Source organism: Mastigoproctus giganteus, chromosome 14 (assembly GCF_048544385.1).
Source record: "Mastigoproctus giganteus isolate SK-2022 chromosome 14, ASM4854438v1, whole genome shotgun sequence".
In the NCBI taxonomy this organism is placed as follows: Eukaryota; Metazoa; Arthropoda; class Arachnida; order Uropygi; family Thelyphonidae; genus Mastigoproctus; species Mastigoproctus giganteus.
In genome coordinates, this window is record NC_143588.1 from 15,125,263 (window position 1) to 15,144,474 (window position 19,212).

A 19,212-nucleotide genomic window follows, 5' to 3' on the forward strand; every position below is an offset into this window, starting at 1 on the left:
AGTATTCTCCTTGCTCTCTCTCCCCTACATTTTGGAGTTCAGACCAATGCACTTGTGTAGTCTGAACTTGATTACAGGTCCTAGGTATATGCCTCAGCCATGGGGCACCATAGCCTTAGTCACTTTTGTGCCAGTAAATTCCAAATCCAATCTAGTCCAATCCTGGTTTTGGTGCATTATTGCCTTAGTTGCTAATATGCCAATAAATACCCAAACCAAACAACCAATTCTTGCCACCTCACCAAAACGAGTTAAATGAAAGCAGAAAGCTCAGGCAGTCGTGATATTTTTTTTTATCCATTCTGGGCACAACCATTTAACTGAAAGTAAACCAGAAATTCTAGCAATATAAGAGATAGGAAGAAAAAATTTTAATTTTTTTATTTTAAATTTTAAAATGAATTAAATGTTATTAAATAAATATAACCAGAAACTAATACAATGGTCAAACCTAACATAATAAAGAAAAAAATCAGACATGTTGTAATAAAAAATTAAACCATTCATAATGAAAAAAAAAAAAAAAAAACAAGATATTGTGACAACCTTGTGTGAAACTTGTATCACCCCTTCACTAATGAGGTGACAAGAATTGCCAAAATGCTGTCTGAAGAATGGCTTTTGTAATCATAATGTGATTAATACCCATTATTTTTTTAATGGTTTGTGTGGATTTCCAGAAAAAAAAAAATTTCCACGACTTCTGCAAAATAGTGGACAGTCAGCTTAAACTATTTTATATTGCTTCATTTTAATGTTTTCTTTCTATCCACTTCTACATTTTTATGTATAGATTTCCCTTCTGCATCAGTAAACAATGCTGAATGTTAGTTTATCAATTAAGCTCTGTCGTGAAGTGATCACAATAAGCAGTGTCCATTCTATATGTGATTTTTCTCTTATAACAAAATTTCAAGACAAATTTTCCATTGTCAGCTCCATTTTCCATTGTCAAATTTTCCATTGTGTGCATTATAAACTTCTGAAAATTGGTATTACTTTGACACTTGTCTCAGTACACTTTCCTCCCTCGTATACCATTCCTGAACTCAAAGATCTTATTCTGTAGTTCCCTTGATGATCCACCAACTGGAAATAATACCTGCTAATATGTCGAATTCAAACAGTATGCTCCATAACCTCAGAAGTCTACCTTTAAAAATTTCAATTTTATTCAGGTTTCTGAGGTTATGGAGCATATTATTTGAATTTGACATATTAGCAGGTATTATCTCCACTGAATATAACTTGACTATTCATAATGTGATACTGCCACTTATCACATTATGAATGAAACACTACCAGTTGCATCTACTGTCATTATGCAATCTCAAGTAAGTGATCATAGACATATAAATCATTGCTGCAACGAAAAGACTGTAACAATCCAAAAAAGAGAAAAATCAAGCATGGAACCTATCTTGCGAACATGGAAGGATACCTTACTACCAGTCATAAATTATAAGAGACTTATAGCCAAAATCTACAATATCAGCAGCAAAAAATGCTAAAAATAAACTCCTGGATTTGATTTTAACCTCACTTAATAAAAATACCAATATCAGAATAATCTAGATAAAAATAAAGGAATTAAATTGCATTACCAATGCCGATTCCACCATTATCCTTTCCACTTCTTACATGTGAGCAGGGGCTCTCTACCCATGCAGAAGTTTAATGCCTTAAGAGCCATGTTCTTTCAACTGTCTACCATAATTGCATATGATCCATTATTTCAAAAGATAAAAGCTGTAGTCAAGAAATCCCAACTGAACTTCAGAGCTGTGTGCCCTTTACCTTATAATCATCCACTTACAATGCTCAAGCCAACCGGGCTAGCCGGGTGGGTAAAGTGCCTGCCTGGCAACCCAAAGGTCACGGGTTCGAATCCTGCCTGGGGCTTGGATCAAAGTACTGCAAAAACCTTGGGAAGTGCATTATGGCCACAGAAGCCGATGCACCAACAACTACCAAAAAAAAAAAAAAAAAAAAAAAAAAAACAAACAAACAATGCTCAAGAAGCTGTAACTACCTCGAGGAACAATACTGCTAGCCCTAACAGAACTTTTTCAATCAGATTTTCACTGAATGCATTCCCCAACTCCTGGCACTATTCCATTTACTGACAATTTCCAAACCAGAAAATATAACTCTTTTCCTCACAACTCCAGAGCAATTTTTCATAACCAGCTGCTTGAGTGTAACCCTAAAAAAAATTATACACCATTAACTGATGTTTAGTACAGTGATAATCAGTTAGGCTTCCTGAAAAACTAATCTCATTTAATTTTGTGGTTAAAGTCGAATTGAACATCAGAATATGTTTATCCAAAATGAACATCTCATCACAATATTTCTTGACATGGAGAAATCTTTCAACTCACAAGATCTTGCAAGATGGATGTGAAATCCTTCGCATCCATCTTGCGAGATCTTATATGCTAAATTTTCCACACCTGATTGCCATATTGAGATTTGTGAATGGTTTAAAGTGAAGATGGATAAGGATGCAAGATTTTCAGATGAGTTTGTTTGATTGGAAGAAGCTCAGTGGTACAGTGAACCAACATAATTTGTGCGTGTGCGCAAACAACATTTAAAATAATTATGTTGTGGGCAAAAATTTATCCAAACATTTGTAGAAAGAGCAGTGAATTTATCCAGCATTACAGTCTGCTATGTTGTTTCATCCAGAATTGTTGGAACATATTTTTTTGAAAGGAAATATTTGCCAGTGATATATGCCTCCACATGATTAGGGGTCTAAGCAACCTTAACCTATTCTCAAACTTTATATAGCCAGAGAAGTCTGGCTAACTTGACACGAATCGCAGTCAAAAGGATGTGAGGGCCCAGTGGGCCACTTTTAGTAAGCAGATCTGGCACTATGGGATGAACCAAGCTCAGATTATGGCCACCTGGACTTCCATCCATATGCCACTTTTCCATGTTGTGTCTATTTCTTGATATTCATGGTCAGTTTTTATCACAACAATAAGTTGACTTTGACAAAATAACATAACTTAAATAATGACCTTTGGCCTCATGGCAGGGACGGCTTCCCCACCTCCACCACGAGTTACCATCGCCACCACAAGGAGGTAGGTCGCCCCATCTTGGAAATAACATCTGACAAATGACAAAATAATGATAAACAAAATAAGTGACTATTTTGATTGCTAATCAAGTTTATCATAATCACAATTCAAATCTTGACATTAAATCATACATGAATGCACATGAGCGACAACCCACCAGCACATAATGCAAGCATCACCATCTGCATCAAAGCATATGAGTTATTTGTGGACGAGGCCTAAATCTGATCGTTCCTTAGGAAAGCACCCCAAATAAACTCAGCAGTCATGACTAACTACTGTAGTCAGTTCTTCAACGAAGGATATCTACTGCCCTAGAATGGTCAGGGCAGATTTTATCAACTGCCAAGTGTTCTGAAGGGCACTTTCTATGCCAGCAGTTAATGCACTTAGGTACATCTGCCTTCGTTATACAATTCTTGTAAGTGTGGCCTCGTCCAGCACAATGGCCACAGAACTCATCTGCATTACAGTATCTTGCAATGTGTCCAAACAGCATACATTTATAGCATTGCATCGGCATTAGCAGGTCATACACTCGGTGCGAATCCCAGTTGATATACGCTCGTGTCCAAGTCACGAGAATCCTTCTTATGACTCCATGAACTTAAACTATAGTCAGACAAAGCCAGAGGTCCCCTGGCTTTGTCTAGACACTACAGTTACATCAGAAAATACATGTTCTTTAGGGATTCCATACACCAATAGATTCTGCTGCCACAATTCTTAAAGTTACAAAGGAACAAGTGTTCCTTTGTGACTTTAGAGTCAGTGTCAAAAATCACTAACTGTGGTTGCTTACAGAGGGTTCATTTAAACTCGAAGCCCAGATTAGGATCTTGTACACACTCCAAAATCTTCAGAATATCTCTATTGGCAGCAGCTTCAACAGCCACCCTCCTATCAGAGATAGGAGGATGGCTTTTGAGGTCTTAGACAAGAATACATTGCACATTAGAGATTTATTGTACACAAAGAGTAAGGGAATTCCTGAGAAGGTTGCTAACAAGATTATGATCTGTTGGGACCAGGGTGATACAAGAACTGAGGGTAGATAATATAAGTTTGAAGGCAAAGCTTCAAACTGAAGCTAAATCTGAGCGGCTGGTCCCTTCAGAGAATACTTATGCAGAAGTGGCAAGAACTTTACCAGGGGAAAGACCTGCTACAAAGACCATCATTATAAAAGCTAAGTCAGAGCAATTTTTGACTAGCGATCAACTGAAGGCAGGGCTGATTGATAAGATAGCCTCAGCCCCTGCCTTGACGTTAGGCAGAGCTGGGGCAAGGTGAAATGATTGCCACCCATTTCGCTCAGCATCAGTCATTTTGTTCCATTCTTCCAGTTCTTTTGAAGTTAACAGCTTCTTAGCTTGTGGACCAATAACTGCCGCCTTTCACCTTTTGCGCCAGACAAGTTTTTTGGAAACATGGATTGTGTATGTGATTGTGTGATCAAAAGGTTCAGAGACTGACTTTATAGCCTGAAATTGTGCTATAACAGGTTGTAACATTGCATCATGTTTAGTTTCCTCAAGGTACTGAAACACATGGATTGCCAGTGTATCTGCAGTCAGTCTGAAACAGCACACATTGAATAGAAAGTGTGTTATGTGATTTTCCACGTCTGGGAATGAGTGATTTTACTGAGCAGAAAATTTATGTAAAATTTTATTTCTGATTAAACAAAAATTTAGCAGAAACCCATAAAATATTAGCATTGGCATTAGTAGAGGCATTCAATGCAAAAAAGCAAGCTTATGCAGCATCAGCCAAAAAAAAATAAAAAAATCCTCCCATTTCACCCCTCCATTCATTCCAAAAGCTTGTCCAGCTCAGCCTTAAATTTATTTTGGCTATTAGCTTCCATAGTAAAAGATGGAAGCCTGTTCCACCAATCAACTACCCGCTGGCTGAAGGCAAATTTCCGCACATCTATTCTACAACTATCTTTCCTCAATTTGAAACTGTGCCCCCTCAGGTTCTTAGTCTGAGCTCGAGGAAGAATCCCATCAGCATTCAGCTTGTTCAACCCATTCGAGGCCTTGATCACCTCGCAGGTTCCTACTCTCCAGGCGCTGCAATTTGCAAAACTTAAACCTTTCTTGGTAAGAGCACCCCTTTTTTCCCCTCACCAAGCTTATTGCCCTTCTTTGTACTCGTTCTAACAACTCTACATCCTTCCTAAAATGAAGCCCCCAGACCTGTACAAAGTACTCTAGGTTTGGCTTGACCATTGCCTTGTATAATGGGATAATCACCTCCCTGTCCCTGCTAGCAAAATTTCTATATATCATTGACAAGACTCCATGACCTGTCCTGGCAGCCCGTCTGCACTGCTCAGCGAACTTCATATTTTACTGCTTAATAACCCCCAGGTCTTTTTCACTTTCCACTTCCCTGAGTGTAGTACCACACAGTTGGTACGTTTCTCTTCGGTTGGCGCCTCCGTAGCCGGGTGGGCAGGAGCAGTAGTGCATAGCATATGCTTCTTGATTAGACCGGGGTTCGAGCCCGTGACCACTAAATACGGAGGATGCGGAAAGGTCAGGGAATGACCACCGCATATCCCGGAGCAGTATGGCCTTAGTTGCTAATGCTCCTAAAAACCAAATAACAAACAAACAATCTCTTCGGTTATTGCTACCCATATGCAGTATCTTGCATTTGTCAATGTTATACTTCAGTTGCCACTTCTCAGCCCATTTCCCCAACTTATCTAGATCCAGTTTTAGTAGCATACTGTCTACTGTTGTTAACAACCCTGCCAACTTTGTATCATCTGCAAACTTGGACATTAAATCTGATATACCTTCATCAATATCATTGATAAATATACAAAACAACAATGGGCCCATCACGGAACCCTGGGGAACTTCACTAACAACATTTGTCCACGAAGAGCAGTGTCTGTTGATTACCACTCTCTGTCGTCTCCCACTCAACCCACGCCTCCGTAGCCAGGTGGGCAGGAGCAGCAGTGCGTAGCACACGCTTCTTGATTAGACTGGGGTTCGAGTCTGTGACTACCAAATATGGAGGATATGGAAAGGTCAGGGAATGACCACCGCATATCCCGGAGCAATATGGTCTTAGTTGCTAATGCTCCTAAAAACCAAAATAACAAAAAATCCACTCAACTATCCCTTTATCCATTGTAGCAACTTACCCTTTATTCCATACCTCTCCAATTTGTACAGCAGTCTTCCATGTGCAACAGTATCAAAAGCTTTCCTGAATTCCAAGTATATGATATCAAAATTATTTTCGCATTCAGTTCCTTTGTGACCACATCATAGTATCCAATCAAATTGGTCAGACAAGACTTCCCTTTAACAAACCCATGCTGTGTCAACTATTACTACAGCCTTGTCTAGATGATCCTGCAATGCTTCTTTAACCAGTGATTCCATTATTTTCCCTGGAACACAAGTTAAACTAATAGGTCTGTAGTTACTTGTGTCACCTTTTGAACATTCTTTGTGAATTGGTGATACATTTGAACACCTCCAGTCCATGGGGACTTCCCCTGAGTCCCCGTGGACTGGAGCTTTCATAATTATGGCTAAGGGTTTGCTTACTTCCTTTGTTGGTGCACTTTGGCCATAGTTGCCGATGTGCATAATAAATCTCTAAACCACGAGCAACAACAACAACAATACTTATTTCGCTGCCTCTTTTAATATAACTGGTTAGATCCCGTCCACCCCAAGAGCATTCCTTATGTTTAACTTCAACAATTTATCCTTCACTTTGCTCCCAGTTTTTACAAAATCAATTAGCTCCCTGTTAGTATTTGATAAACTTCTGGCACTCTCCTCATTGAATGACTCCTCATGTGTGAATGTTGATGCAAAATATTCATTCAGTTTATCATCTACCTGAGCATGTTCATCAGTAGTCAACCCATCTATGTTAATTGGTCCAATCTGATTCATCCCTTTCCTTCTAGAGTTTACATAAGTAAAGAACTCTTTGCTGTTTTTCTTTGCATCCTTTGCCAAAAATTTCTCGTAATCTTCCTAACCTCCTTTGTGACTTGATTACAGACTAGCTTATATCTGCCACAGGTTTCTGTGTCAACTGATAATTTATATGCATCCCCTGAATTTTTCTTCTCTGCCATGAGTCTCATTAGTTCATTGACAACCATTTAGGCCTAAACCTTGAACAATATTTCTTAATAGGTATGAAACTTTTAGTAGCTTCCATGATTAATTCCTTGAATGCTTCCCACTTAGAATTTGCTGTTGGTGACATCATCAGTTGGTCCCACTGTACAGAATTTAAAAACTGTCTGAGACCACTGTAGTCACCTTTATGGAAGCAAAAACCCTTTCCTTTACCCGTGATGGTAAGTATATCTTTAAGTAAATCCCACATCAGTACACTGTGGTCACTGTCACCCAGTGGTTCCTTTATCTGCAAATTCTTAATGCATGAATAATCACTGCTGATAATCAGATCAAGAGTATTACTCCCTCTGGATGCCTCTCGAACATGTTGCTGTAGAAAAGTCATCCAATAAATCCTGAAAAGTCTTGCTAGTGTGCGAGTGACCAACCCACAAGTTCCAGTCATTATCTAGAAGGTTAAAATGACCCATTATATGACATTCTGATTTACTGGCCTACTCTATTTCTCTGCACAATTCCTTATTAGGCATATAACACACCAAACAGACTCAACACTGCATTGTCCACCAACATCAATTGCATGCACTTCCTTAGATTTTATGTGTTTCTTAACTAACTGCATAACCCCCTCCTCCCTTCCTGTCCTGTCTATCCTTCCTGTACACATTGTATTCCCCAAATTCCAATTCTGCCCTGCTAATATCTGTGTGACACCGCATCTCTGATATCCCAACAATATATGCCTTTAATGTCTTGACTAGCACTTCAAGCTCATCAAATTTATTAACTATACTCCTAGCATTGGTGTACATGCAAGTATACATGCACCTGTTCCTACTCTTAGTTACCCTAAAATTACTTGTATTTACTTGTTCCACTATGACTCCCAACAGTCCTGGAAATCTCCATTACCTTGCTTTCCAGGCTGCTGCTGCTGCTAATTCTAATAGAAGCAGTGCAAGAATCACTTTTGCCTCTGCCTGCAGCCACTGTTAACCTTTTAGTCTGTGTATCCCCCCCAAAACTAACAGTTTTATGACCCAATTAACTTTGCCTTGATAGCATCAGCAAATATTCTTGCATCCTTTCTATTTAAATATACCCCATCCCTGTAGAAGTAGTCTCTCCTGTCAACAAGCACAGACTAGGCTGAAAAAAATTCTACCCCTTGATCCTTGCACAATCTCTCCAGGGCCGAATTGATTGACAAAGCTCTCATCATATTCTCCCTCCTATTAGGAACATCATTCAGAAAAGAAGCTGTTTGTTCTAAGTGTTTTGAAAACTTCACAAAGTTTAAAGAGGACAGTTGTCTGTCCATGCTCTGGCATGAATTAACTTTGACAGACATTAATATTATAAATTTAATTTTGATACTTTCTGTGATATTTTGTAAAGTTAACAATGATTAATACAAGATCCATATTGAATACATTGTCTGATGATAAACATGACTCAAAAGGAAATGGCCATAGGTGATTTTTGTATGAGTCACTAGTTAATCGCTTGCACATCTGTGGCATGTATTCAGAGGTCAGTCTAACTGCTAATTATAGCTCAACTGATTCTTTTTTCTTTTTCCTTTTTTTTTTTTTTTTGTTGTTTTCTCAATTTAATCAGTGTGCCAATCTCAAATGAAAATTGGCGCAATATTAGAAGAATTTGAGTTACTAAAAAATAAGATCCACTATGTGCTCCTCAGGAACTCAAATATCTAGTAACCTACCAGATGTACTCCCACTTTTCACTGCACAACAGAATAATCAAGTGCATGTTGCTCTGGTTCAAAGGATTTTTGAGTAAAATGAGAGCCATAGTGAAAATTGTAACTGGAAGTCCATCGTGGACTCAAATATCTAGTTACGCGATGAGGATGATAGTTCACCAGACTGAACCTATTAGTAACTCTAGGAGGCTTCCGGATCAGCTAGTGTATGATCTCGCCTCCACTACTCTACCAGATAGTGACTGGAGGAAGTCCAAGTAATGTGTATGGAGGGTGCATTATCGAGGCTGCAATATGTCAAGGAGGCATATGATGCAAGAAAGCAAGCATATATATAACATCAGCCAAAAAAAAAAAACCTTCCCATTTCGCCCATTCATTAACTCCAAATGTTTGTTTAGTTCTGCCTTGAATTTATTTAAGCTGTCAATTTCTATAACGACAGATGGAAGCTTGTTCCAGCAATCAACCACCTGCTGGTTAAAGGCAAATTTCCGCACATCTTTTCTTCAACTGTCTTTCCTCAATTTGAATTTATGCGACTAATCTGGGCAAGAGGATGAATCCCATCAGCATTGAGCTTGCTCAAACCATTCAACGCCTTATACACCTCAATTGGATCACCTCGCAGGTGCCTAGTCTCCAGAGACTGCAGTTTGTAGAATTAAGCACCTTTCTTTATAAGAGCAACCCTTTGTTCCATTCACCTATTTCATTGCCCTTTTCTGTACTTGTTCCAGCAGCTCTGCATCCTTCCTAAAAGGAGGCCTCCAGACCTGTATACAGTACTCAAGGTGTGGCCTGACCATTGCCTTATACAAGGGGATAATCACCTCCTTATCTCTGCTAGAAAAATTCCTGTATATCATTGACATGACACCATGAGCTACTCTTGCAGACCGTCTGCACTGCTCAGAAAACTTTACATCTGACTGCACAATTATCCCCAGTTCTTTTTCATTTTATATCACCCTGAGTGTAGTACTACACAGTTGATACATTACTATGGGATTACTGCTACTCATATGCAGTACTTTACATTTGTCAATGTTAAACTTCATTTGCCACCTCTCAACCCATCTGCCTAACTTTTCTAGATCCTGTTTCAGTAGATTACTGTCATTAACAACCCTGCCAACCTTTGTATCATCTGCAAACTTGGACATTAAGCCTGATATACCTTCATCAATATCATTAATAAATACAGAAAACAACAGTGAACCCAACACGAAACCTTGGGGTGATTCCAGTAATAACATTAGTCCACAAAGAGCAGTGTCCGTTGATTACCACTGTCTTCTCCCACTTAACCATCCCTTTATCCATAGCAGCAATTTGCTCTTAATGTCATACTCCTCCAATTTGTACAGTAGTCTTCCATGTGCAACAGTATCAAAAGATTTCCTAAAATCCAAGTATATGATATCAAAATTATTTTTTGCATCCAGTTCCTTTGTTACCACATCATAGTATACAATCAAATTGGTCAGACAAGACCGCCCCTTAACAAACCCATGCTTTTTCTGAACTGTAACTGCAGTCTTGTCTAGATAATCCTGCAATGCTTCTTTAACCAGTACATATACAAAGAAGACAAAAAACAAAAATATGTATACAACTGCCTAGATACCTTTCAGAAAGTACTGAGGCCATATAAATAAACCAGTTTTATTACCTTGGTATAATTGTGTGGATAATTCACTTTCTCTTGATGGAATAATCCATAAAGGCAATGTCTTGTTCAAAAAACATGGTTTAGGAATTATTATTGTTAAAAACAGTAACACTATAATCTATGTTTGAAACAAGTGATTTGTCATATTTAGGGTTAACTTACTATAGCTAAAACAAAACCTGTTATTTTGACTATAGCGAAAAGGAATAAAGTAAAATCAGTATAGTTCATACTTGAGTGACCTTACATAATTATTTATAATGCTCTGTATGCACCATCAGAATAGATAAGGCATTTGATGTGTTTAGCAAAGTTCAGAATGTTTCATATCATTGTTACCTCAGTCAGCCAAATACATTTTATGAGGAATTTTCATGGCAGTCTGGGCTCAGTTAAAAGAACCATTCTAATCAAATAATCTTGAATATTAAGGATCAAAAGATTGCTGTCACCTTTAACTATTATAATATGAACAGTGATTAAGTGAGGTATAACATCACAGCTTTTGCCATGTTGTATCATTATACATTAATGAAAAACTGTTTTAATTAGTATAAGTTAAAAAAATTAATTGCTAATTTTATTTCTTTTGACTAGAAAATAACCTGCTGAAATAAATAAAGAAAAAAAAAAAAAAAAAAAAGTCTCTCTCTCTCTCACACACACAAAAACCAAAGAAGTGAGATTATTAGTTTCCACTATGCAGCCTTTATCAAATACATTAGACTCCTAATTATCCAAGGCAAACTGGAGATAAATTTTATCAGATAATTGAAACCCCAGATAAGCCACAAAATGAAATAAAAACTTGTGAATGTGAAAAAACAAATTTATTTTCATAAATACTGTATTTTTATTTATAAAAGCATATTAAACATGAGGAGATTTAAAACAAAATTTAATACAGAGATCCTGCTTTTTTTAAAAAGGAAAGCAGTGAAGTTCACTTTATCTCTTAATTTACCTTCCTGTAAGTGATTATTACATGAATTTCAAAGCACAGTCATTCAATAAATTTCAAAGCCCACAATCAATGTCTTGCTGTTCTGTGTAGTCAAGAGTGACAGGAACAGATTGGGCCAGGTGACAATCATTGCCTTGGCCAAAACTAGCTAGTACAACCTTTAGTAAAAGTACTGAAGTGAGCTTGTTAAAGTTGGCACTTTAGCACCTTTTCATGTTTATTGATGAACTGCAGTTATTTGTTCAATCAAAAGAACAACCCTTTTCCATTTTAAAGATGGACATATATGTGCAATTAAAATTTTTTTTTTTTTTAAATAAAAAAAAAAACTGGAAAGAATGCTAAAATTAATCATACAGTAGTCAAAGTTACATTACAAAATATAAACTAGCAACACCTCTAATAGATTACAGGTATTACTTTTTATTATCCAACTTAGACCATTAATCAAATTTTAATCAGAACTAAAATATTGAGATTGGGTTCCATGTTAAAAAAATCTTTTTTTTTTTTTTTTTTTTTTGTGAATAAGCTATAAATCAACTTTACTGACACATTCTGAAACATTTTATCAAAATTTTAATAGGTTTTTATTGAATATAAAGATGCAGTTGATGCAGATAAGCCATTCTTGCACTCCAAATTTCATCAAATTCTAGATCGCTATGAGTACACTATATGTATTCACATTGCTCTTCCAAAGATAAACAAAGGTATGTAGAATGATGTTAAAACAATATGAAGAACTTAATTTGTAAATGTAGTGTGAAACAGTTTCCTTTTTCACATAAATATTGCAAAGAATTCAAAATAATAATTATCAATTAAAAAATAAAAATTTATTGTTAAATGTTTTTGTTACTTGTAATTTTTTTTTTAAATTGATATATAATTTGTATGCTTATTATTAACACACTGTATACTGCTATTTAGGATACTGCTTTGTGTCATTGCCAAAGATGATCTTCATTTTGTGGAAGTTAAAGCTAGTTACATTTTGTATTTACAATTTACAAAAAAAAAAAAAAATATGTGAAATTGTTGAAATAGTTTTTGCCCATCTTTTTACAACAATTGTGGATTCTTTGTTTTTTTTCCTTGATGTGCTCAGATTCTTTGTTTAGGCAAGTATCAATTTCCACAGTAACTTTAAAGCATTTCTGTGTCAGTTGCTTTAAAAAAATATATCTCATCCTGCACCCATAATCTATGATCTAGAGCAGTGCTTCTCAAACTATCTGTGATGAAGGACCAGTTCCTTTTATTTCCAATCCGTCGCAGACCAATACTTCTGGAAAATACAATTGTCACAGACCCGTAGCATCCATGACAAATTTCCAATTCATCGCAGACCAGTAACAAACAGTTCACGGACCACACTGAGCAGCACTGATCTAAAGCAGTGGTTCTCAGACTTTTTTTTGCTCATGGCAGAGTATTCTTTGCTGTGAGGAATCGCAGCATACTGAACATTTAAGTTGGCAATGCTATGGAGAGTTGGGATACTTGCACATTCACAGTTTCCTTTCAATAAGAGCAGCCATTTTTGTTGAATTCTTTACAAGTGTGTCTGTGTAATTAGTGAGTTTTATGTATTTATTTTTATTTTATTTTATTATTTTTTTTTTTCAATAAAATTTTAGAATTAATTAAAAAGTATTACATTTAATATGGATAAGTTTCTGATTAGACAGGAAAAAAAAAAAAGGTGAATGATGGGGCATTGGCAGAAAGAAACAATAACAAAAATGAGAGAAAACCAATTGCAAGTGTAAATTTCGATGATTTCTTAAGAAAACCATTGAGTTAAAACGCTTCAGTTTCTTAAGTGAAAAGAAGTAGCTTCAAATGTTTCCACTTACTTCTGAAGTAGATCCACATGGGGAAGTGAAATCTAGATTGATTTTAAATCACCTCTTAGCTCTTGAAGATAAAATGAAAAAATGCTTTTCCTTCCTCACTGTAAATGAGAATAAGTGGGTGCACAATCCTTATGCTGTGTCACCCAATGCTATGACCCACCTACCTTGAAGAAACAAGAACAACTCACAGAACTTCAGTCAGACCGCATGCTGCAAATGAAATAAAATGAACTATCACTACTGAAGTTATGGATATTGGCAGAGGGGAGAGCACCCAGCAACATCAAAAGAAGCAATAAGTATTCTGTTACCCTTTTCAACCACTTACTCTGTGCAAACTGGGTTTTTCAGCACTAACAAATGTAAAGAACAATAAATGTAAGAGACTTCTCCAAGTTAAACAGGAAATGCAGGTGTATTTGTTGTCTGTTCACCTGCAAATAGAAATTTTCTGTAAGAAACAAAAGTTTCTCATTAATTACTCAAATGTTTGATTTTAAGCCGTATAATTTTCTGTTTAAATGAGCAAAAATAAATATCATAAAACATTGAACATTTTTCTCTTTTATTTCCTTTTAAAAACTAATCGGTGAGTACCAGCAGAATACTTACCCAGCAGTGAAGCATAATTTCCTACAAATATACCTAAATAATCATTCCCAAAGGGTAACTAAAAATGGATTCTTCGAACCCCTGGGGTGCTAAACATGGAGATCCATTAAAAAACAGAGGACAATTATTTTGCAAATACTGCAGTTGCCCATTACTATGTGTTCTGGGTAAGTAAATTTATATTAAACAAAGTTATTTATAAATTTTCTTTTATCTGCAATAATATAACATCCAAAATTTTGTGGCACACCTAGTGAAACTCATGGCGCATCCTTTAAGAACCACTGATACAGAAATTACAACCATGTGTTTTCCATAATTTGCCTCCATCCTACTAAACAGCTATCAGAACTAAATTGGAAGAAGTCCATTTTGGTCGCAATTCAATCTGACATTCCTATTTGTCTCATGTGATCTGCAGTGCATACTCATCCATATTCTATTCTTTCTTTGTATGTTGACCATCTACCTTCATATCTCATATTCACATAACTTTTGTTCATTTGACCTTGACTGTCTGATTTAGTATTGGCAACATGATGCAAGGAAGCAAAGCTTATATAGCACCAGCCAAAAAAAAAAATATAGATGCATATATATGAAAAATATAATACAGGTGACCCCCGCTTAACGCTGATCATTCGTTCCGGAAAAACAGAGCGCTAAGTGAATCCGCGCTAAGCGAGCGCCGCTTTCCCATAAGGTAACATATGTATTTGTGAGCTGCGGTCGGTGCCATAGGATATTTCCTAATTAATAATAAACGGTAATGAAAAGATGCACAAATGTCGGTCAAAATATTTAATATTCAAACATTTTCACATATAAAATATTCTGCATTACATACGTATAATTATGTGGTAACTACTTGCGTCTCAAAAGTAAACAAAATTCCAATTAAAATAATGAATTTTATTGATTTAATTTAATGGATGAATTTAATCATGAAAAATGTGTGGATTTTGAGTTGAACTTTGGCCCTCTTCCAAATAAACTAAAAGGGGTATTAATTTTAAATGGCCCGCAGCGTTACCACCCAACAATAAAGTCAACCGATCCTTCGCCGCTTTGAAACTTGGCATGTTTTTTGTTCTTTCAATATGAAATTTCTTTTAGGCATTCGTTTCCACAAAAGTCCTGCTTCATCTATGTTAAAAACTTGTTGAGAAGTATAACACATAATACCCCTCTTCAATAATTTTAACAAGTTCTTTTTTGAAAGTTTCGGCTCCTTAATCTGCACTAGCGGCTTCTCTCGGGATTTTAAATCTATTCTACCAGTTTTAAATGGTTCCACATTTTTTTTTTAGGCGAGTTTTCTTCAGATCATCGTATTGGCTAATCTCTTTCTCTCTCTCTCTCTCTTTTTTTAATATTTAACTTAACTGAATTCTGCATTGGAATATTATCTTCAAAAAAATTAGTCTTTCCATTTCAATCCTAATAGCCGGTCTAGTCCTAGTTGCTTGCAGTGGAACAGCTATCTTTCCCGCTGCTAAAATTAATTCTTTATTTTTTCATAATTGTTCTTACAGTTAAATTTGCGAGTCCTAAATTATGGCACACATCCGCTTGTCGTTGACCGGAATCGATTCGCTTCAAAACGTCTAATTTAATTTTCAAATTCAGTCTTTTTCTTACATTTATAGTCTTCATACTGCGCCCAGACGTTGTTGCATTTTCATTCCTGTCGGTCATTATTAGCTCTTCGAAAATATAACTGCGTTGGTTGAATTAATTATGATACAATGTTCAAGTAAACTGTCCGTTACGCACGATGTCTAATACTGTACTGAGTGATGACTAACTAGACTTCGGATAAATGCATATAACGAAAATATTACAAGCAATATATTTGATCATTTTTTAAAATGTTGATCTCGGAACTACGTAACAAGTGACTGTACTTAAATTAGCGTGAGAGAAAATTTCACTGAGCGTGGGAAAATTGCTCAAGTCGACGTGGGAAACATTTTAATGCTGTTTTGCTATTCATTTTCAAGATATCGACTCCATCAAATGAAACGATTTCATTAAATATGTCAAAAATGTAATCTGTAAAAGAGCGTTATAGTGATCTGTGACAGCGTTATAGTCAGATACGGGTTATAATATAAGAACAGCGTTATAGCGAATCAGCGTAAAGCGAACCGCGTTATAACGGGGGCCTGCTGTATAGAAAAAGAGGATGGGTGAAAGTGCAATAAAAAGAGTTTCACGGACTAGGGCCACTGATAGTGACAAAGAACCCAATGACCATAATGAATTAATAAATTATTGAAACGAGTACAGAGAAGGGCAACAAGATTAGTGAATAGATTGAAGGGTTGCTCTTACGAAGAAAGGCTTAAGTTTTGCAGGTTACAGTGTCTGGAGACTAGGCACCAGCGAGATGATCTAATAGAGGTGTATAAAGCCTTGAATGGTTTGAACATGCTCAATGCTGATGGGATTCTTCCTCTTGCTCAGAATAATCACCTGAGAGGGCATAAATTCAAATTGAGGAAAGACAGTGTAGGATAGATCTGTGAAAGTTTGCCTTTGGCCAGCGGGTAGTTGATTGGTGGAACAGACTTCCATCTTTTGTTGTGGAAGTTGATAGCCTAAATAAATTTAAGCCTGAGCTGGACAGGTATTTGTAACGAACGGAGGGATGAAATGGGAGCGGTTTTTTTGGCTGATGCTACACAAGCTTGCTTTCTTGCATCATATGCCTTTGCTAATGCTAATGAATATAAGTTAAAAGAGTGAAGAGAAATAGAAAAGAAATACATGGCAAAGAGTAAAGGAATGAAAGTAATTGTATAAAAAAAATACAATACATAAAAAAAATTTACATATAAAATATACAAATAAAAATATGTAAGGATATTGCCATATAACGCAAAACCCTGATGTCATTATCAAAAGACAATCACCAAAATTTCACAAAAAGATAACAATATCTAGTGCCTGTTCCTGATGCACGCACATACCAGGAAATAATGATAAAACAAAGGATCAAGAAATTAGTGAATTTAGAATGAATTTAACGAATTCATATAGGCAGGGAGAATATGATCATTAGGTATATAAACCAGATGCCTACTGATTGTAATCACGTGGACTTCATAGTGTCCGACATGCCACCAATGGGCAAGCTTGAATGAGCCATAACAGCCCACACCTTCAGAGTACTTCCTCCCAACTCTGGTTTATTTTGATGACCATGATATTAGGCTAATGCATAACTCCCAATAGATGGTTGACGTGCTAATGGATATTGGTCTCTTGAACCTGCTTCTTGGTGTTTTCCACAGACAGCATGCATGGGGCATATATGCTGTTTTGTGGTTTCTGGAAAAAATTACTGTGAGTTTGTGAGGCTTCAACAATTTTTTTTCTTTGATATATTGTCTATGATCTTCTATTCTGAATAAGATCCACCACACACGATTTTGGGATGTTCAGAGAATTTACAGTTATATGCATAGCAAAATTACTGATATGACACCCAGCCATCTTTCTTCCATGACCTGTACTGGTTTCTAGCATGCTACTGCTGTACAGGCAGGTCCATAAGATTTATATTGATATGTCCGAGCTAATAGACATGCATGGGGAACTTCTGGCATATTACACACAATAGGTGGGAATGTCCAAATAATTTTGGGCACATTGTATATATGTGCCCAAAATTATTTGGACTTTTATTTATTAAGAATGGTAGATTTGCTGTCAATGGTTCAACAGGAGTCAGTCAGTAAATGTTCACAGTGCAATACACAATTATCAGTACAAATTTGGGAATGTTATTCATCATCCCCAGATAGTGTTAGACCAGTACAGTCCCCTAAACATTAGAATACCTTATTCGTATACATAGTATATATTAGGAGGAGAATGCCTTGTAATTCGGTTAATATAGTTCATTTATAAAAGCTTAAAATAGTCTATATTTTAGTTCATACTAAGAACTATGTTTATAGGTGCTTTGAAATTTTCCTCATGCTTCAAAACTAAAGATTGGAATTCAGTCCGCTGAGGAGATTTAGGATGCCTGGTTACCCTAAATGATTGGCTAACTACAGTTTATACTGTAGTTAACCAATCATTTCAGGCAGAGGGAGTGGTTGCCCACCCCCCATGAGTTAGGCTGAGTTTTTCAGCCTGCAAACACACTTCAACAGGGCGCCTCCGTAGCCAGGTGGGCAGGAGCAGCAGTGCATAGCACATGCCTCTTGATTAGACCGGGGTTCAAGCCCGTGATCACCAAATACGGAAGATGGGAAAGGTTAGGGAATGACCACTGCATATCCCGGAGCAATATGGCCTTAGTTGCTAATGCTCCTAAAAACCAAATAACAAACACACACTTCAACAGACAAAACTGCACTAATATGGATATGAGCAAAGGCTCCAGTGCCATTAAAATAATAATTTATAGTTTGTAATTTACTTGGCTGGTGTTAAATGCAATATTTAAGATCTTGTGATTTAGTTTATGTAGGTTTTTTTTTTGTTTTTTTTAATAGCAGTTAGAATTCTATATATATATATATATATATATATATATTTTTTTTTTTTTTTTTTTTTTTTTCATTGAGCTCTGAATTTAAACTATGCAAAGAAGTTTTAAAATAAGTTGCTTTGGCAAATTAGTTTCTCATTCCTCTTTTTAAAATGCAGGTAAAATTTTTTTAAAATAAAAAGAGGGTTATTCAGAAAGTAATGGCAACGTGATTGTAACCAAAAGCCAACCTTTATTTACAAGTATATGATGGGTGTATTCTCTAAGTGTAATCTCTAGTCTCTTGTACAACTAGGGTTCAGATGTGTCGAAGGCATCAGATGCCATAAAAGAAGTAGCTAAACCTTTGGCTATAATAATCAAAGCATCCTTGATTCAGGGAACATACTTATCCCCTGTTCACAAGAGTGGTTGGCGCCTCCGTAGCCAGGTGGGAAGGAGCGGCAGTGCGTAGAACACGCTTCTTGATTAGACCGGGGTTCGAGCCCGTCACCACCAAATACGGAGGATGCGGAAAGGTCAGGGAATGACCACCGCATATCCCGGAGCAATATGGCCTTAGTTGCTAATGCTCCTAAAAACCAAATAACAAACAAACAAGAGTGGTTCAAAGAGTAAAGTGGGTAAAT

At 36.4% G+C, this 19,212-nt stretch overlaps 1 protein-coding gene across 3 annotated transcripts in view; it reads left to right on the forward strand.

The window, feature by feature from the left end:
* The window catches only part of LOC150074989 (ubiquitin carboxyl-terminal hydrolase 47-like), a 486,634-nt gene that overhangs the window by 373,766 nt on the left and 93,656 nt on the right, over positions 1-19,212 (forward strand). For all 3 annotated transcript variants that reach the window (XM_090388947.1, XM_090388945.1, XM_090388946.1), the window contains exon 23: positions 12,186-12,312. In XM_090388947.1, coding sequence (XP_090245073.1) covers positions 12,186-12,312 — 127 coding nt within the window. The remainder of the gene's footprint in view (positions 1-12,185; positions 12,313-19,212) is intronic.